Below are 12,762 nucleotides of genomic sequence, written 5' to 3'. Positions count from 1 at the left end.
CATGCTTACTACACATTGCTGAATGCAACTTGAACTGTCAAAGGCTCATTTTTTTGCCATGAAATATATTATAACGATAATGGAAAGGAGAATCAGACAGCAGATAAGGTACACAGCCATCATGGGGCGATCCATCCTTTCAAGCGCCTTCTTTAGCTTAACGTTTAATTTGCCCAATCTGCCATGAACATCGTCCATCTTCTTTTCCGTTTCATCCAGCATCTGTTCCTGTGTGCAAAGCTCCGAAGTGATAACCGTCGCATTTTGATTAAGTCTTTGCACACCAACGTAAATGCAATCCAGTGACTTGTCAATCACCTCGTCATTTTTTTGTGTTTCATAAAAAAATTGCAAGAACTCCACGTCCTCATGAAGATTGTAGGCATTGCCGGGCTTCGGGACAACGTTACCGGAATTCGAAGCCAGGAAGGCACTCTGGTTCACGGCATATTCCAGGTCAGTGAAGGGGAGTGGTTCCCTTTCAAAGGTGCTACCGCCTGGCTTAGCAACAGGAAGTCCCCCACCGTAGCGCTCGCGGACAATGTCAAGTGTATCGTTGAAGTGACGGGACAACAACTCAAAGTCCTGCATTCGTCCCTCACTCTGTGCCACCCTCCTTGCATTCTGCATCTCAACCTTGGCCTGGAGCTCCTCCTTGCGAATCTGTTGACTCACCTCGACACGAAACTTCCGGCTCGCGTCGGCGGACAATCCATCTAGTTGCGTCACCAATTCTCGTATGCGCCGAATACGACTGGCAACCTCGAGTTGTGCCTTCTCGTACGGCGTCATCGTCTTCTGCGGTTGCATGTGTAATTCCTCACGGAGGGGCAATAGCGGTGCACCCTTGGTGTTTTCACTGGTTCCATTGATAAGCTGTAGCCGCTTCATGATGCCTTGCATCGTCCCACACCGCCCCTCAATACTCGCCGCACAGCTACAAGACAGGGGCTGACCTTGTATCCTTGAGGAAAAGTTGAACGATTTAAAAAAAAAAAAAAAAAAAAAACAATAACAAAAGCAAAAAATAACAAGTGATTAAATAACAAATCAACAAATCATTAATTCATGTATAAAAAACAAAAGCAGTGAATAGCGGCCACGAGCATCGACGTTATGCCGCATCTGAGAGGGACTTCTGTGCCTCCTCGCCGCGTGGAGGTGCTGTTGGCAGCAGAGCCTTTCCACCCCGAGGAGAAACTGCGCCAACCCTTTTCATGCAGCACGGCTTCCTCACGTCTCCAGCGTTCGCTCCGTCTTTTTTTTATAGCCACCGGCAAAGCCGGGCAGCGGAGTAGATGCGGACTTGTCTCGTCGCACAGTTCATGCTGGCTGGGGTTTTTCGCGACGTCCGGTCAATGCCTGTGGCATGCCGTGCGGTGGCGATTCAGTATACATACATATGTATATATACAATTATATATATCCCGATGAACACTCTGGTGACACGCCGCACTTCATTCGGATTGGAGGTACTTATAACCTACAAACTGGAAGACTTTGAATTCCTCCAGCAACAACACCCCGCCGCAAGAGCGGAAATCAAAAAAGGACCGGGTAGAACGACCAAAATATAAGTGAAAGTAACATTCTTCTTACCGCTATCGGTTCCTTCACCCCTTCCATTGTGGCCTTCCAAATGGTCAGAAAATGATAATAATAAAAAAAAATTCTATTTAAATAGCTTCTTCTTATCAGAACATATATTAATTTGGGTATCCAGCATTCTTGCAGACATTCGCTTCACACGCTCTCATTATCTGTGCTCATCATCCGTAACGAAAGTAATAACAAACAGTGACAAAAAGAAAAAAAAAAATCCAATTATCATGCCTTCCTCAAAAAATAATAAATTAAATAAATAAACCATTGCGCATTAGACTGCATTGTGGTATACCCGCCACAAGTCCTTCTGCCTCACGGGTAAAAGAGTCGCCATCTCGCGAGCCAACTGGACCTCCGCATCTGCCTCTTCGTTCATGGGATTACTAGACGCAAAAGCAATGGCCTTTTCAAACATTACAATACTAGCAGAAATGTTGTCATACTCTTCTTTTGGATCCTTGAAAAACCGCTTCATCTGCAAATGCGCCAATCGCATCAGCGACCTGAAGAAGGGCAGTCTAGAGTCTATGTCTATTGTCTCGGGGATCTTGTTTGTCTGTGGTTCTTTCCATGTATCACAGAAACGCCTGTAAAACCCTTGTACCTTATCTGCAAATGCATTTATTTTCTTATCGGACAGCGGTTTCTCCCCCTCCATGGGACTGTTCTTCTGCTGAATATAAACCTCCAGCATCTCTTCATGCATGCCTCCCAAATCAAATAGCAACTGACGGACAAGTGTAGGGTACGCGTTAAAGTTCAAGTCACTCGGAAATAGTTCGATAAGCGCTATCCTTCGTTGATGCATAGCAATGATGCGATCACGATTTTCCTCAAAAGGAATAAGCGCCGCGTACAACTGCGCAATATCCTTCTTAATATCAATATGCTCTGTGCAACATCCATCATACACATAATAATTTAGCGCCTTGTTGAACCAAACGTTTGCCTCCTTAAAGCACTTACGAGCGTCTTCAAAAGTTTCAATTGCCGGGAGTGGCTGCGGTGGAGGAATATCAAGTGGGAAATCAACCCACCATCCTTCAAACTCATCCGGAAAATGGCCACGCGGTGCACAATTACGTCGCACTTCGGAGTAATAATGAAGCCGATGTAAATAAAACTTTCCAAACGCCCATGCCACAATCCCAAGAGTCTCCTCGTTCGCGTTTTCCTCCGGCATAATGTACTCCCCCGCACGAAGACAATGTAACGCCTTCCCATAGTCAAAGCAGCTGCTATAAAATGCACTAAGGTGCAATGCGTTCGTTGCCCAGTCCTTCTTTGAAAACTCCATTTTGTTTAGCAGTTGGTGATACAACGTGTGGTGACAGTAACGTGAGGCCAGTGCCGTCATCTTGCATGCCGTGTAAACTTGGGCCAAGAAGAACAGCGTGGATGTAAACGCCGTATCCATTTCAAACCGAACTATGTAAATTGGCAGTGCGTCCGGAGAGATGCTTGCCCGGTCAAGAGTACCGTTTTCTAACACAGGGATGTCCTTCATGAGACAATGCCCAGGGAAAGACTGATGAAACCAATCATTCCATGCTCTATATGCCTTCTCTGCCACAATAAGAACCTGCTTTGCGTCGTTGATACGCAACTCAACATCGCGGTTTGAGAAATAAAACCCCAACGCGTTATGCACACGCATAAATTCCGTGACAAACGCATACTCCTTTTCAGCCGTGACAAACGGAACCTCATTCCTGAGAATCTCCTCGAGCGGGTGAGCCGCGATGTCCACAACATCGTCCAGTAACTCTTTCTTCGAACCAAAGAGAGTCAAAGTGTACGCCTTGCAAATTTCACTTACTCCCTCCGTCTCTTCATCGGTTTCCAACATATTGAAGCCAATGAAAACGTAACACCGACAGATTTGGCTCATCGCCGTCTGTGAAGGAGATTCTTTGTACGCATTTCTCACAGACTCTCGTAAGGCTTGCATTTGTTCCCTTGCCGTGAATTTAGGCTCAAGGACGTTATGCCTCGGCCCCTCCGTATTGCTCAGTGTTACAATCGCGTCGAAGGACGACAAGAATGCGTTGGGGTCCATTAGCCTAAAATAAATTTCTTTTGTCTCAGAGGGGGAAAGAGAGCCAACAAAAAATAAAAAAAAAAAAAAAAAAAAAAAAAAAAAAAAAAAAAAAAGAGGAAAACAGCCATTTTTTTTTCTCTTTTCTTTTTCCCCCTTTCCTTATCCATAACGCCATTCTTTTTAACTGACATTGCCGAAAATTCTTCCCTGTTGCCGCGTATCTTCATGGCATCGTCCCCCCATGAGGAAGCCGTGCCCAATTGTTAATGAAGGAAAGAGAAAGAAATCCAACATATGAAGCGAGGAGATTCAAAACCCCGTCGTTGCTCCCTCGTCCCTTTTTTTTTCTCGTTTTTTTTTTTTTTTTTATTATTCTGGCTTCATTTTTGGAGTTTAACGATAATTTCACATAAAGTCTTCCTCCTCAATTGAAACACCAGCCGCACCGCCAGCGTCATTTACCGCGTCAAAATCCAAAGCATCACGATCCTTCTTTTCGATATCTGGCTCCTTATTGACGGTGGTTTCTATCGTGGCAGCGTCGTCGTGGTGATTGCTTCCCTTTGCCTTCTTGGCTTTTTTGATTCGCCTCTTCGCCTCCTCGCTGGATACATGCACCCTTGTCGCCTCCATGTTTGCAGCGTAAAGTGTTCGAAATTCTTGAGCAAAATCCTGAAACACAACAGCAAGCATCGTATTAAAGTGTGGCAGCCGGGAAAAAGTCAGCAGCCGCTTCGCGATGGCTTCTCCAAGTTCTGTTGCATCTTGTTCGGTTTTCACAGGCATATCCGCAATGAGCCTCCGTGCACCCTCGTCCCCATCCCCCAATAAATGCATCGCCTCTCCCGCACTGCTCGCCTTCTCTTTCATCGTAATAAGAGCTGCTGCTATGTCTGCTGCAATTGTCTCTTCCTCTTCCTCTTCCTTCTTCACTTTTGCAGGGGCCTTAATGCGTTTCTTAAGTTTCTGCTCCTCAATGTTAGCCTTCTGTTCGAGTATCTCCTTTTCACGTGCTTCCTCTTCTGCCGCTTCTGCTTCCCAATCATCGGCAGCGTCGTTGTACTCATCAAAGTTGTCGTAATCGTCGTTCATGGTTTATCGGTTTCTCTGGGATCTATTCCCTACACATACATATATATATGCGTTTTTATGGTAAACAGGAACAAAAACAACAGGAACAAAAAAAGGACAAAAGAAAAATGTACGTATTTCCAACACCAGGCAGAAAGAATGATAAAAATAACAAATAAAAACGGCTTCTTAAAACAACAACTATAAAAAAAGAACAAAAAAAAAAGGAAAAAAAATATCTTAAAAAATTAAACCACAAAGGAGGAAACAAACACTAAAAGAAAAAAAAAAAAAAAAAAAAGGGGGGAGGAGTGAAGAGATGAAAGAAGGGGTAGGAAATAAAAAAAAAAAGGAAATGAAAAGATAATGATACATGAATTGAATCAAAAGACCTCTTCTTCTCTTTTCTCCACCCCGCTTTTTTTCCTTCTTCCCTTCTTCATCCCCTACACAACAGCAACAGGCTTACGCGTAAAATAATACGGCTCTCCGCCCTCTTCACGTTTCTGGTGTGCTTCCTTTCTAAATGTGTGAAGAAGAATAGAGAATGTTAAATACGGGCAAAACATGTGCGTGTGAACATGGAAAAAACTGGCTTGTTTTTTCTCTTTAATACATTTTTACACGTGTTCCTTGACGAATTTGTTTCTTTTCGCTCTTCTTTTTCTTTTCACCTCATTCTCTCTCTTTTGTTCCCCGATTTCAGGATAACAAAAGGTCCTTCTTGGTCAGCGTCGTCAGACATCATTGCTTCTGCAACTTTATTGTAGGTAAACAACAGTCACAAGGGACTTCCTCAAAGCACATGACCCAGAAAAAAAGAACGAGTCAAAAAAAGAAAAAAAAGACGTCCCAATTGCAAAAAGTAACGGAATGAAATAAATAATAAAAAAGGAAGATGCCAACAACAACAAAAGGCATACGGAAAAACAACAGGTGGTGGTCTTAAATTAAAAGATTCGGCTGCAGGACGATTAATACAGCTTAAATATCTCACCCGTTACATCAGATATGTGACTTAGGCTTTTCCCGTATACATACCGTAGATACCTCTTTTTAAGAATTAGTTGTCATTTCTCTTCTTTTTTCGTTATTTGCCTCTTCATCCTTTTCAACGTTATGCACGTGTCTTTTTTGTCGACGGTACCAGTTCATGCAGTGTTCAATAAAACCCTATTACTTATTTATTTTTTTTTATTTTTTGCTTTTATTTTTATTTTTGTTAGAGTTGCTTCTGTTCCTTCTTTTTCTCTCCTCCTGTTAGTATCTAGTGCATTTTATTTCTGTATTCGTTTCTTTTGTATCACACGGCACGCTCTGTTTTTACTCTTTTTATTCCCTTTTGGGAAAAATTGGTCCGTAGTTCGCCTTCGCTTAAATGTCTCAATTCATTTAAATTTTATATCTTTTCAATGCAACGTGAGTTACGCTGTTCCGCGCTTCTTACTGATAGCCTCGGCCATCAGCTCACCAAGCTGGGCAGGGGACTCAGAAACAATGACGCCCGCAGCTTTCAACGCTTCCATTTTGCCCTTTGCTGTACCCTGTCCACCAGAAACCACGGCACCTGCATGGCCCATACGACGGCCTGGCGGAGCAGTCATGCCGCCAATGAATGATACCACCGGCTTCTTGATGGGGTGGTTCTTGATAAACTCTGCGGCTTCCTCCTCTGCAGTTCCACCAATCTCACCAATAAGAATAATACCCTCCGTCGCAGGATCCTCAAGATAAAATTTGACACAGTCAATCATGTTCGTACCATTGAACGGATCGCCACCAATACCAACGCACAACGATTGGCCGAGACTCTTCGCTGTGGTCTGAGCAACCGCCTCATATGTGAGTGTGCCGCTCCGGGATACCACACCAATGCAGCCTTTCTGGTGGATATGACCAGGCATGATACCAATTTTGCACTCTTCCGGACGGATAATACCAGGACAGTTGGGTCCAATCAGACGCGTCTTGTTCTGAGAAAGAAGCATGGACTTCACGCGAAGCATATCCCACTGCGGAATTCCCTCAGTAATGACAACAACAAGGGGAATTTCGGCATCAAGGGCCTCCTCAACAGCGGCCGCACAGTGAGGTGCAGGGACGTAGATCACAGTGGCGTCAGCGCCTGTTGCCTTAACAGCCTCCGTGACGGTACCAAAGACAGGTAATCCAAGGTAGTTCATTCCGGCCTTTTTGGGATTGACACCACCAATCATTTTTGTTCCATACTCAATAGCCTGCTGTGTGTGGTAGGTGCCATGCTTACCAGTAATACCTTGGCAGATGACCTTCGTGTTATTATTAATCCAGCTGCGGAGAGCAGTGCGAAAAAACATTTTCCCTTCCTTTTATGGATAATAAAATTTAAAAAAAACTTCAGAATAATCCAGAATTGACTTTAAATTCAGGTGTGTAACAAAAAAAAAGGAAAGAAAAGTCCAGAATAACACAAGAACAGTTTTAAACAAAAAAATTTAAATAGATAGATACAAAAAATATCCACCAGAGATAATACATATATACGAATACCAACTTGGTATAATCATTTTCAAAACGCATGCAGTGAAAAAAAATATTATTTCTCCCCTTTTCCCCGTCTTCATTTTATACCAAGAAACAATTCCATTCTCCATTAATTTTTCTTCAACCCCCTAAAAAAAAAAAAAAAAAAAAAATGTAAATGAAAGAAAATTGCCGGAGAAAAAAATCCAAGCGTCAATTTTGATTTTGTGTGCCTTCAGGAGAAAACGTTGGAGCTTGTTGAGTTACCTGGTGAGGAAATTTTGCGGGGAGTTTGACCTCCTTCATGTGAGCTAACTCGTAAGCTGGGGGAAGAGTTAGTGGACCTTCTGCAGGTTTTACTCGGTGAACTAAAGAATTGATCCTTGTACATCGCTCGCAGTTCTTCTGCACAACGTCGCAGCAATTCTGAATAAGATCTTCCCCACGAAAAGGTATAGACTTTTTTGTTTTTCTTGCCTGGTCACGATGATTAACGACGACCTTTGCATAAATATCAGACTGGGAGAGAAACCACAAACCTTCACTAGGATTGTTGTCAAATATACTAGAAGCTGCGTAAGAAAATGTCAATGCTTCAAACACATCGACTTTCAACTGAGAAAATGTCAATGTATGCAGGAACTCATTTTTGGAAGAGGTAATACTCTCTTGAGCAATTCCTATTGCTTTCTTATAAAACTGCACAACCTGATTTAATAGCTTTGCCACCATTGACTTGCCACCGCTCACTTCATTTTCAACAGCTTTGGTCGCCCCAATTTCCTGCGCCTGAGCCAGAGCTACAAGGCGTAAAAATTCCAAAATTTCTTCCTGGAGATCTTCCGAGCGTTTCAATTCAGTCGTGCCAACGCAATAGCTTTTCACATCATGAGCCATTTCTTGAAGAAGAGAAAAATACCCAGCAGCCTGTAAGAGAAATCGATAAGACTCTTTTTCCAACTTTGATGCATTGTAAGGGGTCATCTGCCAACAAAGCAAATATTCCGCCATATTCATCAAAATCGCTGCTACATTGAAATACATGCACTGTAAGTCATATCGGAAATCATCAAGGAAAACATCTCCATTGTCGAGCAACGATGATCCCCAAGAATAATAATATTCGGTTGCAAAGACGGGATACCCAAACAATGTGGTGGCGACCTCATTCTCATATAAATTCACGGCATCTATGGCGTCTTTAACTAATTTCTCCCTCCCTTCTTCTGTTTGCCAAGAAATATCCTTGTACTTGGAACCCTTTTCAAACGCCTTGCAAATCGACTCAATTCTCAAAATACACAATGCTCTTTTTTTTTCAATTTTTTTTTCCACTGAAGGCGTTCTTTTAAATTTGGCATCTGGTTTTTCTTTACGAGATATTGGCTTTTTCAACGGGACGGTAATGAATCTAAACGTCATTGAAAGCCTTCATTAATAGTATAAATAAATAAATATAATAAATATAAAATAAGCTATGGCCTATAAGGAATAATTACTAAAAAAAAAAAAAAAAAAGACGGCAATAGGAGCAAACAAATTTTAAAGGCCATATTAAATCGTAATACATTGATAAATAAAATTTTTTTTTGGGACTCCCTTCAAATTCATTGCTGTCGCCTATTTAATGAATGGAATAAAAATAATACAAATACAGGCTAAAACTAGATGTCCTGACCCAAAACCACCCAACATTCCGTCAAAAGTCTTTTCATTTCCTCGGTAGATTCAAGGTCATCCGCATGCTCGGTAAGTTTTTTTTCAGATACACAGTTGCAGACTTCAGATTTATCTGTGGTAGTGCAAATGGTATTACCCTCATGAATATCAGAAAGCTGTCTCCGCAAAGCATCTATATCATTTAACTTTTCAATTAACTCATTTCGAGTAACTAAAAGGTCTTTTTCGCATTCTCTATGAAATCCAATCATAACACAACTCGCCATTAAAGCAATATTATAACGTGATCCTTGCTCCTCTTCGGAAATATCACGACGAGCCTCAATTTCTTCTTCTACTAATGCATAAACATTGAGAACCCACTGAGATTGCCTTAATTTTTCTTCAAAAAAATCACGTGACCTTCTAACGGAATCCAAGGAGGTTGATAATCTTCTAAATTCTAAATTAAAGCGATGTAAACGGTTGAGTAGATTCATCCACATCTCTTCTATATTTACAAATCGTGAAATGATAATGTTGTTAGCCTTTTTAAAAGCTTCTTGAATAAAAGTATGGGACATATCCGGTTCTGTTTGGACTGCTGAAGAGATCACGGAAGAATCTGTCTGTGTACCCAGATCTGCACTTAATGATATATTCTGTACTGCAATGCTTTTTGTCAAGTTGCAATGTTGAACCGCCCTAGCCACAGTATAGTACTCAGTCTGAATCGCTTTGTCCACCCTATTAGTAGATACTGGTGACTGAATAAACATATTGAGATGCTGATCACATTTTACCTCATTCAATGGGCAACCATTAGCTATTAAAGCGATGACATCATCCGCAATTGCCAAGACATTCTCTGTTGTCTTCCTAATTTCCATTATAATTGAATAAACAAGAGGAGATTTTCTTTCCCCCCTCGTCTCTCTTTCAATAACAACAAAAAAAAGATGACGAACATTAAAAGAATATGTATTGCATATATATACTAGAATTCATTTAGAAAAAATATAACTCATCAGCAAATATAGAAAAACAATATCAAAAAAAAAATAACAAAAAAAAAAAGCCATCAATTCATTTCCCTTCTCATTTCAATTTCTTTTTTCGCCTTTTTTTCTCCTTGGTATTTGCTTTTTCTGTTTGTGCGCGTTCATGATTCTTGCTTCATGCCACTATAGTTATTACGCCCAAAATATCCCTTGGGACGCGCTTCGTAACGTGGAGCCAGATTCGGTTGAGGCTGCATGCCCATTTCCTTGTATGGGCTACGTTTTAAGCACTCTGTAGTCATCTCATCTACTGTCCAGTCCAATGGTCTTTCACTGTCTTTATGGAGCAAGTGGTCCAGTTTTTCTATTGCATCGATGCGAGAGTGCTCTGTAATTCCGTAATCTGACAAGCTTTTATCAGGATCCAATTCCTTTCCATCAACAGCAAGAGTAAAAGTAGAAGAACAAAGGTATGGAGACTGATTTTCGATAGTAACAAGCTCAATAAGTCGAGCAATTGTGATATCTCTTGGTGCCATTGTTTGCACAATATGTAGTCTTTGTTCCCAACCAGTTGTGACCCAAGTAAATAACTTAAATCGAATTCTTAAAGGAATAACATATTGCACTTGAGGATCATCTATCACAGCCCTCCAATAGTGTCTATCGTTATCCTGAAGAATCGATTCCAAGCTTCCTGCATAAAAACGAGTGTCTCCTGGAGTTGCCGAACGAATTGGTCCGGGATAGTTTTTCGATTCCTCTAGTCTTCTCCGCGCTTCAAAGGCTTCCCGTTCATATTGGCCAAGTTTACCCGCCCGTAGATAGAAAGCCGCTGTCCGCCTCCAGGCCAACGAAGGTGAAATTCTAAACATTTCACCAGCCCCCTACAAAACAAAACTAACGTGACAAAAGCGAATGGGAAATTATATATATGTATTTAAAAAAGACGACCTCGCAGTAATAAACACATACGGCGCGGAAAAGAAAAACTACAACAAAGAAAGCCAAGAACAAGCAACGCACTTCCACGGAAAAGTGCGTCTCCGCCCCCCAAACCCCACCAATTATAATGAAGAAAACGGAAGGAAGGGGGAAGCGAACCCCAAGTCCGCCTCTTCTCTCTGTGTCGCGCGGCCGCCGCCTCTTTTGCCTCTTCCTTTTTTCCGGCGGGGGCGGGTTCGTCGGCGGCGCCCGCTCTTTACGTTTTTTTGTGTGTGCGTGTGCGTGTTCCTTTTTCTTTTTTATTTGTGTTTTTCTTTTGCTTTTTTCCTCTCTTTATTTGGCCGATTGCGCGGGAGAAATTCCCTCTCCAGGGCTGCGTCGTTTTTTTTTTTTTTTTTCTACCGTAGGTAGAACGCCTGGCTTTCAAAGTTAATGAATTTCTTTATTATTATTATTATTATTATTATTATTATTATCTTTCTTTTGTTGTTTCCTTTATGATTTTTTGTAGTTTTTTCTTTTTTTTTTTTTTAAATTGCGTCGCTGCTTTTGCTCATTTGGTTAGCGTAAATGGAGGGCGTTGAGGCAGCCACTACTTTTTTAAGCGCGGGATCGGAGCTAGTGGTTTCAGTTCCCCACAAAACGAAGCGTTGCTCGGCGAATTTGAAGGTTCTTTCCCTGACGGGTGGTGTGGAACCTCGAGTGGATGTGTTGGGTGCCCCTGCTCTTGTGGATGTATCATATAATTTGTTACCTGGAATGGTATTTTCTATCTTTGCATGGAACAATGCTTCTATACGCATTGAGGGACCTAAGCAGCTTATTCTGAATTGTTATCGCTCTACAATACCACCTTTTTTAAGACCAGTGGTCGAATATCATTGTATTATACACGATGCACGCACAATGGCCGATAAAAATTCCTTATTTGGACCCATTGTTCTTATTTGTGGAAAAAATGATACAGAGAAACACGCCATTGCAAGAACACTTTGTAACTATGCGGCTCGAACCGGCTGGTGTCCTCAATTGGTAGATCTAGATTGTGGTATAGGACAAATGCTTGGGGCACCTGGAACCTTGTGTGCTGGAGTCATTGAGTATCCTATGACTCTGGATGAGGAGACAACGACAGGTCCTGTTTCCGTTTGTTTTTTTACCGGCTCAACTGAACCTCAGATCAGGAGTGGCTCAGGTGAATGGAATATGTTTGCGCCATATACGCACTATACTAATTTGTTGTTAACTTGTGTTAATGGTAGAATTGCTAGGCATTTGGGTGGGATAGCTGCATCTAGTGGTGCCGTAGTTGTAATTCCAGAATTGAAAGGCATTAGTGGTATTCTATTTGTGGAGAATCTTTTAAGGCGTTTTAATATTTCTCATGTTCTCTGTATTGGTGATGATTTTCTTTTTTCTGGACTTCAGGAGCGGATTATGAAAATGCAAAACCCAATGAATTCTCATTCTTCTGTGAGCACACGTATTGATAGGCTCTCTCAATCCTTTCATTACCCTCCGATGGATGCTGGATCGGAATATTTGTCATCAAAATTGGAAAAATATTTTTTTGGTGGTGGTGCTATCGACCTACAACCTTCAGAGATTAATAAGTCTTTTTCAAGCATTGAAATCCTTTTATTGAAGGATAACGATAGCCATGCAGTTGTCACCGTTGTTGAGCAAGATTCGTTGGAGGCGATAGTTGGTTGTGTGGGTGCTTTGCTTGAATCATCCACAATAAGTGATAAAGACGTTCTTTCTCTTGCACCATTCGCATTGGCGAGAGTTCAAGGTGTTGATGCACATGGTGTCAATCTTCTTGTAAGTACACATTCTGCCCTTTCTGAGAAGTTAATACTGGTTGTTGGCTCTTTCCGCTGGATAACGCACTAGTTAAACCGAGAATGAGGCTTTTTTCCCTTTTTTTCGAGGTTA

General features: G+C 41.6%; 8 protein-coding genes across 8 annotated transcripts, besides 15 other annotated features; 1 reads left to right on the top strand and 7 right to left on the bottom strand.

Moving 5' to 3' along the window:
* Positions 1 to 12,762: part of a sequence feature (areas merged during assembly that could not be assigned to a particular haplotype. This can correspond to areas where the two haplotypes were merged or to regions with more than two copies in the genome that were merged during assembly.) that runs on past both edges of the window.
* Positions 46 to 903, bottom strand: Tc00.1047053508479.370 (hypothetical protein, conserved; the record flags this gene model as incomplete). The annotated part of the gene is made up of 1 exon (XM_815744.1): positions 46 to 903. The coding sequence occupies one exon, from the start codon at positions 901 to 903 to the stop codon at positions 46 to 48; it is 858 nt and encodes a 285-aa protein (XP_820837.1).
* Positions 988 to 1,028: a microsatellite.
* Positions 1,392 to 1,426: a microsatellite.
* Positions 1,654 to 1,683: a sequence feature (AT_rich).
* Positions 1,841 to 1,866: a sequence feature (AT_rich).
* Positions 1,877 to 3,664, bottom strand: Tc00.1047053508479.360 (hypothetical protein, conserved; the record flags this gene model as incomplete). Its single annotated transcript, XM_815743.1, has 1 exon — positions 1,877 to 3,664. The coding sequence occupies one exon, from the start codon at positions 3,662 to 3,664 to the stop codon at positions 1,877 to 1,879; it is 1,788 nt and encodes a 595-aa protein (XP_820836.1).
* Positions 3,713 to 3,767: a microsatellite.
* Positions 3,985 to 4,014: a microsatellite.
* On the bottom strand, positions 4,052 to 4,738 carry Tc00.1047053508479.350 (hypothetical protein, conserved; the record flags this gene model as incomplete). The annotated part of the gene is made up of 1 exon (XM_815742.1): positions 4,052 to 4,738. The coding sequence occupies one exon, from the start codon at positions 4,736 to 4,738 to the stop codon at positions 4,052 to 4,054; it is 687 nt and encodes a 228-aa protein (XP_820835.1).
* Positions 4,923 to 5,018: a sequence feature (T-rich).
* Positions 5,901 to 5,941: a sequence feature (A-rich).
* Tc00.1047053508479.340 (succinyl-CoA synthetase alpha subunit, putative) lies at positions 6,142 to 7,053 on the bottom strand (the record flags this gene model as incomplete). Its single annotated transcript, XM_815741.1, has 1 exon — positions 6,142 to 7,053. One exon carries the CDS (start codon positions 7,051 to 7,053, stop codon positions 6,142 to 6,144), a length of 912 nt encoding a protein of 303 aa, XP_820834.1.
* Positions 7,371 to 7,392: a microsatellite.
* Positions 7,433 to 8,641, bottom strand: Tc00.1047053508479.330 (hypothetical protein, conserved; the record flags this gene model as incomplete). Its single annotated transcript, XM_815740.1, has 1 exon — positions 7,433 to 8,641. The coding sequence occupies one exon, from the start codon at positions 8,639 to 8,641 to the stop codon at positions 7,433 to 7,435; it is 1,209 nt and encodes a 402-aa protein (XP_820833.1).
* Positions 8,653 to 8,693: a sequence feature (AT_rich).
* Positions 8,710 to 8,737: a sequence feature (AT_rich).
* Positions 8,884 to 9,768, bottom strand: Tc00.1047053508479.320 (hypothetical protein, conserved; the record flags this gene model as incomplete). The annotated part of the gene is made up of 1 exon (XM_815739.1): positions 8,884 to 9,768. One exon carries the CDS (start codon positions 9,766 to 9,768, stop codon positions 8,884 to 8,886), a length of 885 nt encoding a protein of 294 aa, XP_820832.1.
* Positions 10,041 to 10,754, bottom strand: Tc00.1047053508479.310 (hypothetical protein, conserved; the record flags this gene model as incomplete). The annotated part of the gene is made up of 1 exon (XM_815775.1): positions 10,041 to 10,754. One exon carries the CDS (start codon positions 10,752 to 10,754, stop codon positions 10,041 to 10,043), a length of 714 nt encoding a protein of 237 aa, XP_820868.1.
* Positions 11,110 to 11,163: a sequence feature (A-rich).
* Positions 11,267 to 11,300: a microsatellite.
* Positions 11,302 to 11,356: a sequence feature (A-rich).
* Tc00.1047053508479.300 (hypothetical protein, conserved) lies at positions 11,395 to 12,720 on the top strand (the record flags this gene model as incomplete). The annotated part of the gene is made up of 1 exon (XM_815774.1): positions 11,395 to 12,720. One exon carries the CDS (start codon positions 11,395 to 11,397, stop codon positions 12,718 to 12,720), a length of 1,326 nt encoding a protein of 441 aa, XP_820867.1.

The sequence above is a fragment of the Trypanosoma cruzi genome, genomic scaffold, assembly GCF_000209065.1.
Source record: "Trypanosoma cruzi strain CL Brener 1047053516867 genomic scaffold, whole genome shotgun sequence".
NCBI lineage: Eukaryota > Euglenozoa > Kinetoplastea > Trypanosomatida > Trypanosomatidae > Trypanosoma > Trypanosoma cruzi.
Note: the sequence above shows the minus strand (reverse complement) of the source record. Positions and strands in the feature narration are given on the sequence as shown.